Source organism: Prionailurus bengalensis, chromosome C2 (genome assembly GCF_016509475.1).
Source record: "Prionailurus bengalensis isolate Pbe53 chromosome C2, Fcat_Pben_1.1_paternal_pri, whole genome shotgun sequence".
NCBI classification, from domain to species: domain Eukaryota; kingdom Metazoa; phylum Chordata; class Mammalia; order Carnivora; family Felidae; genus Prionailurus; species Prionailurus bengalensis.
The window spans coordinates 158,720,652-158,741,572 of NC_057350.1; the positions used below are offsets into that span (position 1 = coordinate 158,720,652).

Here is a 20,921-nt window from a genome sequence, read left to right on the forward strand (position 1 = left end):
ATTAGATTAAATGAATTCAGTAAAGTTGAATAATGTATAATTAATATATAGAAATCTACATGTTTCTATATACTAACAGTAAAATATTATAGGAAGAAATTAAGAAAACAATTCCATTTAAAACTGCATCAGAAAGAATAAAATAAATAGGATTAATTTAACTAATGAGGTGAAAGACCTATACTCTTGAAAACTTTGAGTCATTGATGGAAGAAATTGGAGATAAAAATAAATGAAAAGACATACCGTGTTCATGGATTAGAAGAATTAATATTGTTAAAATGTTCATATTAACCAAAGCAATCTACAAACTCAATGCAATCCCTATCAAAATACCAATGGCATTTTTCACAGAATTAGAATAAATAACTCTAAAATTTGTATGGAACAACAAAAGACCCTGAATAACCAAAGCCATCTTGAGAAAGAAGAATAAATCTGGAGGTATCATGTTTCCAGATTTCAAACTACACTACAAAGATACAGTAATCAGAATAGTATGGTAATGGCACACACAGAAAAAGGCATATCGATATATGGAACAGAACAGAGAGCCAGAAATGAACCCATGTAGATGTGCTCAATTAATCTTTGCCAAAGGAGGCAAGAATACACAAATGGGGAAAAGACAATCTCTTCAAAAAATGGTGCTGGGAAAACTACAGCTACATGCAAAAGAATGAAAAAAGATCAATTAGTGACACCATATACAGAAATAAATTCAAAATGGATTAAAAATTCAAACGTAAAACCTGAAACCATACAACTCCTTAAACAACAACAACAACAACAAAAACAAACAAACAAAAAAACACAGGCAGTAGACTCCTGGACACTGGTCTCAGCACTATTTTTTTGGTTCTGTCTCCTCAGGCAAGAGCAACAAAAGCAAAAACAAACCATTGGGTCTACATCAAGCTAAAAACCTTTGCTATGCAAAGGAAACCATAAAGAAAATGAAAAGGCAACCTACTGAATGAAAGAAGATATTTGCAAATGATATATCTGATAATAGGTTAATATCCAAAATATATAAGGAACTCATACTACGCAACAATAACAAAAAAAAACAAACAATCTGATTAAAACATGGTCAGAGAGAGCTTTCCCCCTAAGGTCAGGAACAAGACAGGGATGTCCACTCTCGCCACTGTCATTCAATCTTAGCCTCTGCAATCAGACAATACAAAGAAATAAAAGGCATCCAAATCGGCCAGGAGGAGGTCAAACTTTCACTCTTCGCAGATGACATGACACTGTATATGGAAAACCCTAAAGATTCCACCAAAAAACTGCTGGAATTGATTCATGAATTCAGCAAAGTTGCAGGATATAAAATCAATGCACACAAATCAGTTACATTCCTATACACCAACAATGAAGCAACAGAAAGAGAAATCAAGGAATCGATCCCATTTACAGTTGCACAAAAAAACATAAAATACCTAGGAATAAATCTAACCAAAGAGATGAAAAATCTATATGCTGAAAACTATAGAAAGCTTATGAAAGAAACTGAAGAAGACACAAAAAAATGGAGAAAGATTCCATGCTCCTGGATAGGAAGAACAAATATTGTTAAAATGTCGATACTACCCAAAGCAATCTACACATTCAATGCAATCCCTATCAAAAATAATACCAGCTATTCTTCACAGAGCTAGAACAAATAATCCTAAAATTTGTATGGAACCAGAAAAGACCCCGAAGAGCCAAAGCAATCTTGAAAAAGAAAACCAAAGCAGGAGGCATCACAATCCCAGACTTCAAGCTATATTACAAAGCTGTAACCATCAAGACAGTATGGTACTGGCACAAAAACAGACACTCAGATCAACGGAACAGAATACAGAACCCAGAAATGGACCCACAAACGTATGGCCAACTAATCTTTGACAAAGCAGGAAAGAATATCCAATGGAATAAAGACAGTCTCTTCAGCAAGTGGTGCTGGGAAAATTGGACAATGACATGCAGAAGAATGAACCTGGACCACTTTCTTACACCATACACAAAAATAAACTCAATATGGATGAAAGACCTCAATGTAAGACCATCAAAATCCTTGGGGAAGCCATCAAAATCCTTGAGGAGAAAGCAGGTAAAAACCTCTTTTATCTTGCCTGCAGCAACTTGGTACTCAACACGTCTCCAGAGCCAAGGGAAACAAAAGCAAAAAGGAACTACTGGGACCTCATCAAAATAAAAAGCTTCTGCACAGTGAAGGAAACAATCACCAAAACTAAAAGGCAACAGACAGAATGGGAGAAGATATTTCCAAATGACATATCAGATAAAGGGCTAGTATCCAAAATCTACAAAGAAGTTATCAAACTCAACATCCAAAAAACAAATAATCCATTGAAGAAATGGGCAAAAGACATCATAGACACTTCTCCAAAGAAGACATCCAGATGGCCAACTGATACATGAAAAAATACTCAACGTCACTCATCATCTGGGAAATACAAATGAAAACCACAATGAGATACCACCTTACACGTGTCAGAATGGCTAACATGAACAACTCAGGCAACAACAGACGTTGGCGAGGATGCAGAGAAAGACGATCTCTTTTGTACTGTTGGTGGCAATGCAAGCTGGTGCAGCCACTCTGGAAAACAGTATGGAGGTTCCTCAAAAAACTAAAAATAGAACTACCCTACGACCCAGCAATTGCACTACTAGGCATTTATCCATGGGATACAGGTGTGCTGTTTCGAAGGGACACATGCACCCCCATGTTTATAGCAGCACTATCAACAATAGCCAAAGTATGGAAAGAGCCCAAATGTCCATCAATGGATGAATGGATAAGGAAAATGTGGTATATACACACAGTGGAGTGTTACTCGGCAATCAAAAAGAATGGAATCTTGCCAATTGCAACTACGTGGATGGAACTGGAGGGTATTATGCTAAGTGAAATTAGTCAGAGAAAGACAAAAATCATATGACCTCACTCATATGAAGACTTTAAGAGACAAAACAGATGAACATAAGGGAAGAGAAACAAAAATAATATAAAAACAGGGAGGGGGACAAAACAGAAGAGACTCATAAATATGGAGAACAAACTGAGCATTATGGGAGAGGTTGTGGGAGGGGGATGGGCTAAATGGGTAAGGGGAACTAAGGAATCTACTCCTGAAATCATTGTTGCACCATATGCTAACTAATTAGGATGTAAATTTTAAAAAATAAAAGGTAAAATTAAAAAAATAAAATAAATAATAAAAAAAATTAAAATTAAAAAATTAAAAAAACATGGTCAGAGAACTGAACTTTTTTCCAAATAAGATAGACAGATGGCCAACGGACACATGACAAAATGCTCAATATCACTAATCACCAGGGAAATGCAAATGAAAACCACAATGACGTATAGCTTCACGTGTGTCAGATTAGCTAGTATCAGAAAGACAAGAAATAACAAGTATTGGTGAGGAGGTAGTAAAAAAGGAACCCTACTGCACTGCTAATGGAAATGGAAATTGGTACAGCCACTATGGAAAACAGTATGGACGTTCCTCAAAAAATTGAAATAGCAATTTCATACAATCCAATAATTCCATTTCTGGGTAGTTACCTGATGAAAAGGAAAACACTAATTCAAAGATATCTGCACTTCTTTGTTCAATATAGCAATATTTACAACGGTCAAAATAAGGAATAAACCCAAATCGACAGGTGAATGGATAAAGAAGACCTACTACATAAACATACAGACAAATGAATGTTACTCAGGCATGAAAATACAGTGGGGGGAGGAGTTAAGGTGGCGGAGTACGAGAGGACCCAACGCTACCCTCATTCCTTGAAAACATCTAGATAAATATCAAATTGCATCTGAGGACGGAATACCCAGGAAATACATCTGAGGACTGAGAAAACAAACTGCGTAACTACAGGAAGGAAAGAGACCACCTCCGAGAAGGTAGGAGGTGCAGGGACATGATCTGGGGGAGAAAAGAATCACAGGTGCCGCAGGGCGAAGAGAGTCCAGATCAGGGAGAGAGGAGGGGGGAGAGAGAGAGAGAGAGAAAACAAAACGCAGGGCACTGAACAAGAAAAACCCTGTCAAGGAAAACAAGAGGGGCTGATTATTGCAAGTTTTTGCAAGCAGTGGAGCTCAAAGTCTGAAGTTTCAGAAGTCTGTGCCAAGGTGGAGCCGGACAGGCCTCGAGGTCTCCTATGGAGGAGGGCAGAGGCCTGGGAGTGGACAGTGCGTTCTCCTGGGTTGCGCTGGGAGAGACAGCTCTTCTTGGAGTGCATTTGGGAGAGATAGCATTGCCTCTCCGGGGACAAAAGAGCCGGGAGCTTCCATTAGCATAGGGGCAGAGGCACCTGCTGAGGGCAGCTAACGCGGATGCAGGCTCTTTGCTGGCTTTAGCATAAACTTTAAGCCCCTGGACAGTTGAGCAACTGCCCTTCTGTGACAAACCAGCACCATCCAAAGCATGGCAAGACCCTCCCCTAGAAGATCAGCACAGGTAGAATCCCTAAAATCTGAAATTGTGAAACCCAGTCAGCACGCCTGAGATAGGAGCACTGCATCGCCGGGTGGGCAGATGGCTCGGAAACAGACCAGCTGAAGGCAGGGATCTGAGGAAAGCCTGGGACAAACGAGAGGAGATTGTGTGCTCCCCTGTGAGGGCTTCCTAAACAGCAGTAAGTGCGAATTCCCCTCTCCAGGGACAATAAAGCCGGCTGATGCCATTTTTATCCCTGCCCGTCAGCACAGTCAGACTTCAGCGAAAATCACAGTCCTCACGTTGGAGGCTTGAGTCACTCACACCAGGCCCCACCCCCTGAGCTCTGAAGGTGCTTCTGAACTAGGGCGAGAGTGCCTGAGACTCAGAGCGGCAACAGGCCCCTCCACTACAAGACCACCACAAATCACCTGCATGCACCAAATCTACTGACCATGAAGTGCTGCAAAACTTCAGCTCTCAGGGAAATGGCATCTAGCTTCTTTTGAGAAGTAGACCAAAACACACCTAATTAAAACTCACCACACAGTGGACAAGGTCCAAACACTCCCCGCTGCAGAGAACTGACCTGAGGTAAAGAACAGCCAAAGAACAACAGTAGAGTACACACAGCATACACCAGAAACACCTCCTGAAGTGCCAAACCCTGGGCAGTATATGTCTTCTTTGATATCCAGCCATTACTCTCCGGAGCAGGAAACATAACAGGCTTTCCTAAAACACAGAAAACAGGGGCGCCTGGGTGGCGCAGTCGGTTAGGCGTCCGACTTCAGCCAGGTCACGATCTCGCGGTCCGTGAGTTCGAGCCCCGCATCAGGCTCTGGGCTGATGGCTCGGAGCCTGGAGCCTGTTTCCGATTCTGTGTCTCCCTCTCTCTCTGCCCCTCCCCCGTTCATGCTCTGTCTCTCTCTGTCCCAAAAATAAATAAACGTTAAAAAAAAAAAATTAAAAAAAAAAAAAAAAAAAAACACAGAAAACAGAGACCTAGACAAAATGCCCAGATGGGGGAATTTGTCCCAAAAGAAAGAATTAGAAGAGGTCACAGCCAGGGATCTAATCAAATCAGATATAAGTAATAAACCTGAATCAGAATTTAAAACCACCACCGTAAGGATACCAGCTGGACTTGAGAAAAGCACAGAAGACACCAGGGAGTCCTTTACCACAGAGGTAAAAGACCTAAAACTAGTCAGGCGAAAATAAAAATGCTAGAACCAAGATGCAAAATAGCCTAAATGTAATGACAACAAAGATGGAAGAAGCAAAGGAAGGAATCAACGATATAGAAGATAAAATTATGGAAAATAATGAGGCTGAAAAGAAGAGGGGAAAAAATATTGGATCATAAATATAGACTTAAGGAACTCAGCAACTCCTTAAAGTATAATAATATTCATGTCATAGGAATCCCAGAAGAAAAAGAGAGGGGAAAGGGGGCAAAAGGTTTATTTGAGAAATTACAGCTGAAAACTTCCCTAATCTGGGGAAGGAAACAGACATCCAAATCCAGGAGGCACAGAGAACTCCCATCAAAATCATAAAAGTAGGCCAACCCCAAGACGTGTTGTAGTAAAATTTACACAATACAGAGATAAGGAAAGAATCATGAAAGTGGAAAGGGAAAAGCAATCCGTAACTTACAAGGAAAGACAAATCAGCATAGCAGTAGGTATCTCCATAGAAACCTAGCAGGCCAGAAGGGAGTGGCATGACATATTCAATGTGCTAGATGGGAAAAATATGCAGCCAAGAATACTTTATCCAGCAAGGCTGCCATTCAGAATAGAAAAAGATATAAAGGTTCCCAGACAAACAGAAACTAAAGGAGACCATGACCACTAATCTAGCCCTGCAAGAAATACTAAAGGGGACTTTTTGAGTGGGAAAGAAAGACCAAAAGCAACAAAGACTAGGAAGGAAGGAGAAAAACTCCAGAAACACCAACTTTATAGGTAATACAATGACACTAAATTTATATGTGTGTGTGTGTGTGTATACATATATAAATTATATTATATATTATACATATGTGTAATATTATATATTCACCCTGAATATATAATTATATATATTATATATATATAAAATCACCCTGAATATAAATGGACTACATGCTCTCATCAAAAGAAAGAGAGTATTAGAATGGATTAAAAAAAAAAAAACAAGACCCCTCAATATATTGCCTACAAGAAACTCATTTTAGATCTAAAGATACCTGCAGACTCAAGGTGAGAGGATGGAGAACGATTTATAATCCTAACGGATGTCAAAAGAAAGATGGAGCAGCCACACTTATATCTGACAAACTAGATTTTAAACCAAAGACTGTAACAAGTGACAGAGAAGGACACTGTATCATAACAAAGGGGTCTACCCAACAAGAATATCTAATAATTATAAATATTTATGCCACCAACGTGGAAACACCCAAATATATAAATCAATCAATAACAAACATAAACAAACTCATTGATAACAATACAAAAATAACAGGGGACTTTAACATCCCACTTACAGCGATGGAAAGGTCATCTAAGGAGGAAATCAACAAGGAAACAATGGCTTTGAATGACACACTGACCAGACGGACTTCATAGATATATTCAGAACATTTCATCCTAAAGCAGTGAACTACATGTTCTCTTCAAGTGTACATGGAACACTCACCAGAATAGGTCAGATACTGGGTCACAAATCAGCCCTCAACAAGTATAAAAAAGACTGAGATCATAGTATCATGTATAACTTAAGACCCCAACGTTATGCAACTTGAATTCAAAGGTAAGAAGAAATTTGGAGAGAGCGCAAATACATGGAGATTAAAGAAAATCCTACTAAAGAATGAACGGGTTAACCAGGAAATTAAAGAAGAAATTAAAAAATGCATGGAAGCAAATGAAAGTGAAAACACAACCGTCCAAAACCTTTAGGATGCAGCAAAGGCGGTCCTAAGAGGGAAGTATATTGCAATACAGGTCTACTTCAAGACACATCTCACATAAAAAACCTAAAGCACACCTAAAGGAGGTAGAAAAGGAACAACAATTAAAGGGTAAAGCCAGCAGAAGAAGGGAAATAATAAAGATTAGAGCAGGAATAAACAATATGGAAACCAAACAAACAAAAAAAACCCAAGAGACCAGAGCAACAAAACTAAGAGCTAGTTCTTGGAAAGTATCAATAAAACGGATAAACCCCCAGCCAAACTTATCAAAGATAAAAGAGAAAGGGCCAAAACAAATAAAATCACAAATGAAAGAGGAGAGATCACAACCAGCACCAGAAAAATACAAACAATTATAAGAGAGTATTATTAAAACTTATACGCCAACAAACTGGGCAATCTGGAAGAAATTGACAAATTCCTAGAAACACACAAACTACCAAAACTGAAACAGGAAGAAACAGAAAATCTGAACAGACCCATAACCAGCAAAGAAATTAAATCAGTCATCAAAAATCTCCCCACAGATGAAAATCCAGAGCCAGATGGCTTCCCAGGGGAATTCTACCAGACATTTAAAGAAGAGTTAATACCTATTCTTATCAAGCTGTTCCAAAAAATAGAAACGGAAGGAAAGCTTCCAAATTCATTCTATGAGGCCAGCATCACCTTGATTCCAAAATCTGACAAAGACCCAGCAAATTATAGGCCAATATCCTGAATGAACCTGGAGGCAAAAATTCTCAACAAAATAGGAGCAAATCAAATCCAACAGTACATTAAAAGAATCATACTCCACGATCAAGTTGGATTTATTCTTAGGGTGCAAGGGTGATTCAATATTCACAAATCAATGTGATACACCACGTTTATAAAAGAAAGGATAAGGACCATATGATCCTCTCAATAGATGCAGAAAAAGCATTTGACAAAGTACAGCATCCATTCTTGATAAAAACCCTCAACAAACTAGGGATAGAATGAATATACCTCAAAATTATAACGGCCATATAAGAAAGACCCACAGCTAATATCCTCAATGGGGAAAAATTGAGAGCTTTTCCTCTGAGGTCAGGAACAAGACAGGGATGTACACTCTTACCACTGTTATTAAACTTAGTACTAGAGGCCCTAGCCTCAGCAATCAGACAATAAAAAGAAATAAAAAGCATCAAAACAGGCAAGGAAGAAGTCAAACATCCACCATTCACAGATGCTATGATACTCTATGTAGAAAACCTGAAAGGGGAACTTAGGTGGCTTACCGGGTTAACGAGCTAACTCTTGCTGTGGGCTCAGGTCATGATCTCATGGTTCATGAGTTTGAGCCCCACACTGGGCTCTGTGAAAACAGCATGGAGCCTATTTGGGATTCTCTCTCTGCCCCTCACCCCACTTTCATACATTTTCTCTCTTTAAATAAATAAATAAACATTAAAAAAAAAAGAAACCCTGAAAGACTCCACCACCAAAAAATTGCTAGAACTTATACATGAATTCAGCAAAGTTGCAGGATACAAAATCAATGTACAGAAATTTGCTGCATTTCTCTACATCAACAATGAAGCGGCAGAAAGAGAAATCAAGGATTCGATCCAATTTACATCTGTACCAAAACCACAAGATGCCTAGGAATAAACCTAATCAAAGAGGTAAAAGATCTGTACTCTGAAAACTATAGAACACATATGAAAGAAACTGAACAGGACACAAAGAAATAAAAAAACATCACATGCTCATGGGTTGGAAGAACAAACATCGTTAAAATGTCTTTACTACTGAGAGCAATCTACACACTCAATCTACAATCCCTATAAAAATAACACCAGCATTTTTTACAGAACTAGAACAAACAATCCTAAAATTTGTATGGAACCACAAAATATCTCTAACAAAGAAATCCTGAAAAATAAAAGGAAAATGGGAGGTATCATAATTCCAGACTTCAAGCTGTATTATATATTACAAAGCTGTAATCATCAACACAGTATGTTACTGGCACAAAAACAGACACTCAGATCAGTGGAACAGAATAGAGAACCTAGAAATGGGTCCACAAACATAGGGCCAACTAACCTTCGACAAAGCAGGAAAGAATATCAGATGGAAAAAAGACTGTCTCTTCAGCAAGTGGTGCTGGGAAAACTGGACAGCGACATGCAGAAGAATGAACCTGGACCATACACAAAAATAAACTCAAAATGGATGAAAGCCCTGAATGTGAGACTGGAAGCCATCAAAATCCTCGAGGAGAAAGCAGGCAACAACTTCTTGGACACTGGCTGTAGCAACTTCTTACTAGACACGTCACTGGAGGCAAGGGAAACAAAAGCAAAAATGAACTACTGGGACCTCATCAAAATAAAAAGCTTCTGTACCGCAAAGCAAACAATTAACAAAACTAAAAGACAACCTATGGAATGGGAGAAAATATTTCCAAACAACATACTGGATAAAGGGTTAGTATCCAAAATCTATAAGAACTTATCAAACTCAACCCCCCCCCCAAAAAACCCCCAAAAATTTCAGTTAAGAAGTGGGCAGAAGACATGAATACACATTTTTCCAAAGAAGACATCCAAATGGCCAACAGGAACATGAAAATATGCTCAGAGTGCTTGGGTGGCTTAGTCAGTTAAGCATCCAACTCTTGATTTCAGCTCAGATCATGATCTCAAAGTTAGTGAGATCATGCCTTGCTCATGGGCAGGGCCTGCTTGGAATTCTCTCTCTTCCTCTCTTTCTCTCTCTCAAAATAAAATAAATATTTTTAAAAATGATGCTCAGGGGCCAACATGGCGGAGAAGTCGGGGGAATCCATACTTCCCGTGTCTCTCAAACAAAGAAGTGTAGAAGCCAAAGGACTGAACGCCAGAGCCCGGGCAGAAATGGCTGAATCTACTGGGAAGAAAATGGGAAAGCTGGAAAAAAGATAGGTGGGCGACTGCCAACTGGGGGAGATTTAAAAAAAGGCCTTCGGGCACGGAGGGGAGGGACCCCCTTCTGCAGAGAGACAAAAAGAAGAGAAAGGGCGGCTGGGGAAGTGTCCAACCGGATCTGGACAGGAGAAAGACCCCGGACCCTGCGGCTGAGACTGAGAGGGATCGAACCCTAACTGCGGGGCTATCTCCAGACTGGGGCCAGCTCCCCCGCGCACCTAGGGAAGAGGGGAGCCAGGCCTGGGTGCGGTGGCAGGTTAGGGGCTCGGTCCGCAGTTGGAGGAGGTGGTTCCCTCCCTGGAGGGCTGCGTGCCAGTGCGGAACCTGCCTGCACCCACCACCCCGGGGCTCAAGGCAAGGGCAGTGGCTTAGTCTGCAGTAGGAGAAGGCTGTCCTCCCTGAAGTGCAGCGGCACAGACAAAGCCACCGGGACCACACATCGCCACCCTGAGCGGCGCTTCCCCAGCGCCAGAGCGCAGGGAGCAGGATCTGAATCCTAGCCAAGCGCAGGGCCAGGGGAGTCGGCGGAGAGAGAAGGACCGCCCCGTCTGCGCTCGGGGCACAGTGAGGACGACTCAAACGGAGTCCTCCGGGTCCGGCTGGATGGAGAAGAGACTGGGGGATCACCATTCGCCCCTCAACCCCACCAAGGCGGGGCCTCAGGGCCCCCCCACCCACGCAGTAGTGGGGGTGGTTCCAGATTACGTCAAACCACGCCCCTTTGCACTGGGTACCTGCGTATCCACCGGAGGGGCTCTAGACTCTGCAGACAGCTATTCCCAACAAGGTCTGCAGCATTGTCTGGATTAACTCTAGGTCAATTCTGCATATAGAGACATATCCTCCTCCTCCCCCTCCCCCCCTTTCTCCTCCTTATCTCTTCCGTCCCTTAGGCTGGTTACTCTGCTCACTGGTCTCTCTGAACAGGCATGTTTAATCCATTGTCTCGATACACAGTCTACACCTCCTTCTTTACGCTCCTTTCTCTCTCTTGGAATAATTAAGCCACATAGTTTCTCTGTCTGGGTAACTTAATCTTCGCTAGGTTTTCCCCGCCCCCTTCTTTATTTTCCTTTCTCTCTCTCTGGATTAAGCCTTTTAGTCTCTCTGCATAATCAAGGTGTATTTTTTCTCTCTTTGGGTGTGCTCTTCCATCAGCACCGTCTCCACCCTCTTCTTTAGTCTTTACTTTTTTGTTTTTGTGTATTTGTGTTATTTGTTTGTTTGCGTGTTTCTCTCTCCTGTTTGTCTGTTTTCCTTTCCAGAGCTACTCCAAGGAACAAATCGAAGCACACCTGGTGGACAGTCCAAAATATCACTACAAATAGGGTAATAAAATAACCAAAGTCACAACAACACAGAGCAAGTAACAATCTCCGGAAAAACACCTCCAGAGGGGCCAGGCCCTGGACAGGGTATGACCCTCCTTTAATATAGCTCGCCAGCACAAAGCACACAACAAGCTTTCAAAATGCACAAGGGACAGAAAATCAGCCGAAATGACGAAATGGAAGAATTCTCCTCAAAAGAAATTCCAGGAATTAGCGACAGCTAGCGAATTGATCAAAACCGATTCAAGCAATGTAACGGAACAAGAATTTAGAATAATAATGATAAAATTAATTGCTGGGCTTGAAAAAGGCATAGAGGACAGCAGAGAATCTACTGCTACAGACATCATGGGTCTAAAAAAATAGGATGAATTTAAAAATGCTATAAATGAGGTGCAAAATAAAAAGGAGGTGGCCACAGTGCAGATTGAAGAGGCAGAGGAGAGAATAGGTGAGTTAAAAGATAAAATTATGGAAAAAGAGGAAGCTGAGAAAAAGGATAGAAAAATCCAGGAGTACGAGGGGAGAATTAGAGAACTAAGTGACACAAACAGAGCAATATCCACATCATAGGAATTCCAGAAGAAGAAGGAGGAGGAGAAGGAGGAGAAGGAGAAAAAGAAGAAAGAGGAAGAGGAGGAGGAGGAGGAGGAGGAGGAGAAGAAGAAGAACAAGAACAACAACAAGAAGACGACGACGACAGAGAAAGGGGCTGAAGGTGTACTTGAACAATTCATAGCTAAGAACTTCCCTGATCTGGGGAAGGAAACAGGCACTGAAATCCAAGAGGCACAGAACTCCCTTCAGATGTAACTTGAATCGATCTTCTGCACAACATATAGTGAAATAGGCAAAATACGAGGATAAAGAGAGAATTATGAAAGCAGCTAGGGATAAACAGGCCTTATCATTCAAAGGTAGATACATAAGGGTAGTAGCAAACCCATCTACTGAAACTTGGCCAGAAAGGAATGACAGGAAATCTTCAATGTGATGAACAGAAAAAATATGCAGCCAAGAATCCTTTACCCAGCAAGTCTGTCATTCAGTATAGAAAAAGAGAGATAAAGGTTTTCCCAAACAAAAACTGAAGGAATTCATCACCACTAAACCAGCCCTACAAGAGATCCTAAGGGGGATTCTGCAAGTGAAATGCTGCAAGGACCACAAAGTACCAGAGACATCACTACAAGCATGAAACCCACAGACATCACAATGACTCTAAACTCGTATCTTTCCATAATAACAATGGATGTAAATGGACCAAATGCACCAACCAAAAGACATAGGGTATCAGAATGGATAAAAAATAAGACCCATCTATTTGCTGTCTACAAGAGACTCTTTTAGACCTGAGGACACCTTCAGATTGAAAGTGAGGGGATGGAGAACTATCTATCATGCTACCGGAAGTCAAAAGAAAGCTGGAGTAGTCATGCTTATATCAGACAAACTAGACTTTAAATTAAAGGCTGTAACAAGAGAGGAAGAAGGGCATTATATAGTAATTACAGGGCCCATCCATCAGGAAGAGCTAACAAGGTAACAGAAGAGAAACAAGGGCCCTGAATGATACATTGGATCAGATGGACTTGACAGATATATTTAGAACTCTGCATCCCTAAGCAACAGAATATACTTTCTTCTCGAGTGCACATGGAACATTCTCCAAGATAGATCACATACTGGGTCACAAAACAGCCCTTCATGAGTGTAAGAGAATTGAGATCATACCGTGCATACTTTCAGACCACAATGCTCTGAAGCTTGAAATCAACCACAGGAAAAAGTCTGGAAAACCTCCAAAAGCATGGAGGTTAAAGAACACCCTACTAAAGAATGAATGGGTCAACCAGGCAATTAGAGAAGAAATTAAAAAATATATGGAAACAAATGAAAATCAAAATACAACAACCCAAACGCTTTGGGATGCAGCAAAGGCAGTCCTGAGAGGAAAATACATTGCAATCCAGGCCTATCTCAAGAAACAAGAAAAATCCCAAATACAAAATCTAACACCACACCTAAACGAATTAGAAGCAGAACAGCAAAGACAGCCTAAACCCAGCAGAAGAAGAGAAATAATAAAGATCAGAGCAGAAATAAACAATATAAAATCTAAAAAAACAGTAGAGCAGACCAATGAAACCAAGAGTTGGTTTTTTGAAAAAATAAACAAAATTGATAAACCTCTAGCCAGGCTTCTCAAAAACAAAAGGGCGATGACCCAAATAGATAAAATCATGAATGAAAATGGAATTATTACAACCAGTCCCTCAGAAATACAAGCAGTTATCAGAGAATACTAAGAAAAATTATATGCCAACAAACTGGACAACCTAGAAGAAATGGACAAATTCCTAAGCACCCACACACTTCCAAAACTCAAACAGAAGAAATAGAAAACTTGAACAGACCCATAACCAGTGAAGAAATTGAATCAGTTATCAAAAATCTCCCAACAAATAAGAGTCCAGGACCAGATGGCTTCCCTGGGGAATTCTACCAGACATTTAAAGCAGAGATAATACCTATGTTTCTCAAGCTGTTCCGAAAAATAGAAAGAGAAGGAAAACTTCCAGACTCATTCTATGAAACCAGCATTACTTTGATTCCGAAACCAGACAGAGACCCAGCAAAAAAAAAAAAAAAAAAAAAAAAAAAGGAGAACTACAGGCCAATATCCCTGATGAATATGGATGCAAAAATTCTCAACAAGATACTAGCAAATGGAATTCAACAGCATATAAAAAGAATTATTTACCACAATCAAGTGGGATTCATTCCTGGGCTGCAGGGCTGGTTCAATATTTGCAAATCAATCAACGTGATACATCACATTAATAAAAGAAAAGATAACCATATGATCCTGTCAATCGATGCAGAAAAAACATTTGACAAAATTCAGCATCCTTTCTTAATAAAAAACCCTTGAGAAAGTTGGGATAGAAGGAACATACTTAAACATCATAAAAGCCATTTATGAAAAGCCCACAGCTAATATCATTCTCAATGGGGAAAAACTGAGAGCTTTCCCCCTGAGATCAGGAACACGACAAAGATGTCCACTCTCACCGCTGTTGTTTAACATAGCATTGGAAGTTCTAGCATCAGCAATCAGACAACAAAAGGAAATCAAAGGCATCAAAATTAGCAAAGATGAAGTCAGGCTTTCACTTTTTGCAGATGACATGATATTATATATGGAAAACCCGATAGACTCCACCAAAAGTCTGCTAGAACTGATACAGGAATTCAGCAAAGTTGCAGGATACAAAATCAATGTACAGAAATCAGTTGCATTCTTATACACTAATAATGAAGCAACAGAAAGACAAAGAAACTGATCCCATTCACAACTGCACCAAGAACCATAAAATACCTAGGAATAAACCTAACCAAAGATGTAAAAGATCTGTATGCTGAAAACTATAGAAAGCTTATGAAGGAAATTGAAGAAGATACAAAGAAAAGGAAAAACATTCCGTGCTCATGGATTGGAAGAATAAATATGGTTAAAATGTCAATACTACCCAAAACTATCTACACATTCAATGCAATCCCAATCAAAATTGCACCAGCATTCTTCTCAAAGCTAGAACAAGCAATCCTAAAATTTGTTATGGAACCACAAAAGACCCCGAATAGCCAAAGTAATTTTGAAGAAGAAGACCAAAGCAGGAGGCATCACAATCCCAGACTTTAGCCTCTACTACAAAGTTGTAATCATCAAGACAGCATGGTATTGGCACAAAAACAGACACATAGACCAATGGAACAGAATAGAAACCCCAGAACTAGACCCACAAACGTATGGCCAACTAATCTTTGACAAAGCAGGAAAGAACATCCAATGGAAAAAACACAGTCTCTTTAACAAATGGTGCTGGGAGAACTGGACAGCAACACGCAGAAGAATGAAACTAGACCACCTTCTTACCCTTTTCACAAAAATAAACTCAAAATGGATAAAGGACCTGAATGTGAGACAGGAAACCATCAAAACCCTAGAGGAGAAAGCAGGAAAAAACCTCTCTGACCTCGGCCACAGCAATTTCTTACTTGACGTGTCTACAGAGGCAAAGGAAGCAAAAAGCAAAAATGAACTATTGGGACCTCCTCAAGATAAAAAGCTTCTGTACAGCAAAGGAAACATTCAACAAAACCAAAAGGCAACAGATGGAATGGGAGAAGACATTTGCAAATGGCATATCGGATAAAGGCTTAGTATCCAAAATCCATACAGAATTTATCAAACTCGACACCCAAAAAACATATTATCCAGTGAAGAAATGGGCAGAAGACATGAATAGACACTTCTCTAAAGAAGACACCCAGATGGCCAATAGGCACATGAAAAGATGCTCAACGTCACTCCTCATCAGGGAAATACAAATGAAAACCACACTGAGATACCACCTCACGCCGGTCAGAGTGGCTAAAATGAGCAAATCAGGAGACTACAGATGCTGGAGAGGAAGGATGTGGAGAGACTGGAACCCTTAGGTACTGTTGATGGGAATGTAAAAGGGCACAACTGCTATAGAAAACAGTATAGAGGTCCTTCAAAAAATTAAAAATAGCAATACCATGTGACCCAGAAATTCCACTTCTGGGTATATACCCAAAATAATTGAAAGCAGGACCCTGAAGGGATATTTGCACACCCATGTTCATAAAAGGATTATTCTAAATAGAAAAAAGGTGGAGACAACCCAAGGGTCCACTGACGGATGAGTAAACAAGCAAAACGTGGCATACACGTGTATACACACACACACACACACACACACACACACACACACACACACTGGAATACTATTCAGTCTTTAAAAAGAAGGAAATTCCAACATATGCTACAACATAGATGAACCTAGCAGACAATGCTAAGTGAAATAAACCAGTCATAGAGAGAGAAATACTGTATGATTCCACTCATTTGAGTAGTCACAACCATAAAGACAGAAAGTAGAAAGGTGGCTGCTTGGGCAGGGGGCCAGGGGAGAAGGCAGAGTGATTGTGTAATGGATACAGAGTTTCAGTTTTACAAGATGGAAGGAGCTATGGAGAGGCATGGTGAGGACAATGTACAATATTCTAAATATATTTAATACCAGTGAAAATCTTTAAATTTTTTATCTTCAATCTTTAAATTTTATGTTATGTGCACTTTATCACAATAAGAGAAAGAGAGTTAAGAGACACAACCACCATACAAAATGGGTGATCTATGACTGGACCTTGGTTTGAACAAACCAACCCTAATATATATTTGATGACAACAGGGAAAATTTGAACGTGGACTGCTTCCCAGGCATCTGTCCCGCTGGGTGAAGCCTGGAAGGTAGTATTAAACTGACTAGAGAACACAGTAGCTTACATGCTTAAAGTATATTTGGGCAGCAAAAATGCTCTGAGGCCTTGCCACCCTGGGGGGTGGGGGGAGGAGGCAGACTTGGAATTACACACTGTAGTGAGCACTTTATCTGCAAACTAGTATTCTCTTTCAAATGGGATGACAGAAAATCACAAAATTGCAAGCTGCTGATCTGCATTCAGGTATCATGTCACTCGGTGACCCTTCCTAAGCCTTGTTCCCATGTGCTCACCCACTGAAAGGGGAGGAGATGGAAAGAGGGCTCCAGGAAAAGACAATGGCTCCCATTTTCACTCCTCATCTGGGCATAATGTAAACTTTGCTAATCTGTATTGAGTAATACGTGTATGTGTTCACACCCAATTTTAAGCAAACCAAATGCTGCGAGGTCTTGGTAAATAAGTAGCAAACCACACAGAACAAATATATTGATCTAAAGGTACAATATAACAAAGCTCTAATGGCAAAAGGCATGTTCATGAGAATATGTTATTATAAAGTTCTATGTTTTTCAGTAAGAAAACAACAAAGCTTCTTTAACTTGTTATTCATCCACTAAGCAAAAACAACTGCATCAGAACACGTGTCCGTGAAGTGGCTGATAGCGTGACTTACATAACGACTTTCCTGGATACAGCTTTGCCTGGGGGTAACCAGGGATCATCTTTTCATCTCTGGCTCTAAGATTTTCGAGTTCATGTTTGATAATGAATTGACATTCTGCCATCGTGAGGAAGTCATCATTGTCATCTAAATGAGGACAAAAAATTTCCAGTTATTTTCTCATGACAGCCAAAATAAAATTAATAAGATTCAAATAACCTGGGGTTATAGAAATGAGGACATAAACAATAAATAAATAACACAAGCAAAGTATAAAACTCCTAAATTAAATAGAACATAAAGCGCCTTTTTATAAGAGTAAATTACCGTTTTGCCTTCACACAATACAATCCTTCAATCACTGTACGATGGCTCCCCCTTATCCAGGGTTTTGCTTTTTGCAGTTCGTTGCCTGCATCAGTCATGGTCCAGAGGTGATGGCCCTCCTTCTGCCCTATTGTCAGAAGGTCAATGGTAGCCTGATACCACATTGCAATGCATAGTTCATTCACCTCACGTCGTCTCAGCAGGCAGGAGCTGAATCATCTCACATCATCACAAGAAGACCAGTGCATACAGTAATATAAGGTACTTTGAGAGAGACCATATTTGCGCCATTTTTCTTACAGCAGATTATTACCATTGTTCTATTTTAGTATTGTTGTTGTTGATCTCTTACTGTGTCTGGTTCATAAATTAAGCTTTACCACAGGTATGCACATACAGGAAAAAAACACAGCCCACACAGGGCCCAGTACTGTCTGCTATCTCAGGTATCCACTGAGAGTCTCGGAATGAATCGCCCACAGCTAAGGGGAGCGAGGGACTACGGTCCTAGTTTTTATATAACAGGGTGCAAATATCCAAATGGCAGACACCTGCTTGATCTCATTTAAGGCCAATGAGCAGAATTCGAACACTATCCTAACTAGGGATGGAACTGAAGTTTGCCTAAATGACAAATTCTCCTCCTTCAAACTCTTCAGCCCAGGTTGCTCCCTTCTGGAGTTGAATATTCCTCCCATAAAATTGGGGGAAGACAGTCTGATAAGAAAACAGCGCTGTTTTTTGACAAGCGAATCCTCTTAAATGAGGTGATTTTTTACCATTATCATTTATGCTAATAAAGCATAAAGATATAAAAATCCAGAGTGACTCTGAAGAAGCCTAATCACATCTTCTAACTCCAAAGCGCTGGAAGGGACCAGTTTATTCTGAAGGCAAACTCCCACTCTGACCTCACAGCCACCTTGGCTTTCTCAGTTCTTTCCAGAAACCACTCTCTTCTGGAACGGGCTATGAGGCCAGAACAGAACGAGGTACTCTACCAGGAAATGGCAATTCTAGAATACTGAACTACTGCATTTCTCATTATAACATTTTTCTCTATCAAGCTAGTGAACATACACCATTCTAAGAATTAGAACAGAATAATAGTAATAAGTTACATTTGTCACCCTAATTTATGTTCATCTATTCCAGGGATCACAAAGGAAGGTCCATGGGCCATATTTTATGAGCAAATTTTAGTGGAACACAGCTGCACCTGTTCATTTCTTACAGTCGAGGGCTGCTTTTGCTTTACAAGGATAGTGTCGAGTAACTGCGAGAGGACGTATGGCCCACACGGCCTAAAATATTTACTCTTTGGCCTTTTACTGAAAATGTTTGTTGACCCCTGATCTACTGATCAAAAACTGATTTGTGGGATAAAATGATTCTGACAGGAACAATCCTGGGACTCACCATCAAAATCTTTGAAGTTATATCGGGTTCCATATGTGAAGGCTCTCATAGTGTTATCATTACACTCTTTTACCAGCCCCATTGCTTCCGCACCCAGTAACAATGTAATCTTGGAGGCACCGACAAGATATAAGTTCTGATTTTCTAGTGTTTCTTTCTCATATTTATTTAACAATGGTCTAAACAGCAGCTGGGCACCTTCAAAAACAAAAGATAAGCACAATCTCAGAAAAGTTTCAAGAACGAAAACATTCTAAGTATTGTTTCTAGTTTGATATAAGGAAAATGTATTAACAATTCAAATATATCTCCCAAATAGATAACTACACATAAGTCAAGTTCCTTCAGAAAATGCCTTCTAGCTTCCCATGTTTCTGCTACGAAGTCTGATCCTTATATACGTGTTATTATTATATACGTGACCTTTTTTCTTTTTCTCTTGAAGTTTGTAGTATCTTCTCCATTCCCAGGGTTCCAGAACTTCCCAATGACAGGCCTCTTCATTTACAGTGCTGGGCACGAGGTGGGCCCTTTCCAGCTGAAAAAGCATGGCATCAACCTTGAGTTTTCCTCAGATGATTTCTTCTCCTTTTCTTCCATTCCCTTTCTAGAACTCCTTTTATTCAGATGTGTACCTCTTGGACGAGTCCTCTAACTTCCTTATTTTTTCTCTGTCAAATTTTCCAATTCTGTAACTTTTTGCTCTACCTTCTGGTAGGTTTTATCAAAATTACCTTCTAATCCTTTGACTGAGTTTTTAAACTTTGCTTTCATATTTCCACTTTCTAAGAGCTTTTTTCCTAAATGAATATTTCACAGCATCCAACTCTTGATTTATAGAATGTTCTACCTTCTCATAACTGAGAGTTGAGTTTTTAATTTCCTCTTGGTTTTCTTCTTCTGCAGAGTTTGCTGTTTTTGTCTGTTTGTTTTAGTTTAGCTTTCTCCTTCATGTTAGGGATTTTCCTCAGATGTTTGATCTTTTATCGTATGCGCATGTTTAAGAAAGGTGTTCCAACAGGGTACGGTGAACTTCTGAAGGTTTAGATGGAGTTCATTAAAGATGGCCTTTCATGCACAGTCATCTGGCCAGGTCATTTTCCATGGGCAACTCTCTGATTTCTGCACCTTGGCTTATTTTGCCTTTGGTTATTTTGTCTTTGACTCTGACTCTGGTCAGAGTCCCCAGGAAAGATTATTCAATCTGCTTCCTAGATGATTGATTCTAGCTAGTATTTTGGATACTAAATTAGGTATGAGATTCGTGGGGTGGAGGACAGGGGTAATAATACTCAGTTATTATCCTATTTTCAGTACAGAATCTCTGTTTTCAACTGTGCATAAATCCCCCATTACAAAATCCAAGCATCTGACCCTCTGCAGAGAATAATTCACAGTCTTCTGCTCCGATGGTAGAATACAGAAGGGATCAGGGGAGCTAACTATTTCTCAAATGGATCTTGGCCGATTCTTTTTCCTTTTTCTTGG

At 40.0% G+C, this 20,921-nt stretch overlaps 1 protein-coding gene across 7 annotated transcripts in view; it reads right to left on the bottom strand.

Moving 5' to 3' along the window:
- ANO10 (anoctamin 10) overlaps positions 1 to 20,921 on the bottom strand; it is a 220,056-nt gene that overhangs the window by 186,014 nt on the left and 13,121 nt on the right. For all 7 annotated transcript variants that reach the window (XR_006299575.1, XM_043595922.1, XM_043595923.1 and 4 more), the window contains 2 exons: positions 19,434 to 19,631; positions 17,700 to 17,834 (listed from right to left, as the gene is read on the bottom strand). Coding sequence is in view for 6 of the 7 variants with exons in the window: in XM_043595922.1 (XP_043451857.1) it covers positions 17,700 to 17,834; positions 19,434 to 19,631 (333 nt within the window). In the remaining variant the exon portion in view is untranslated. The remainder of the gene's footprint in view (positions 1 to 17,699; positions 17,835 to 19,433; positions 19,632 to 20,921) is intronic.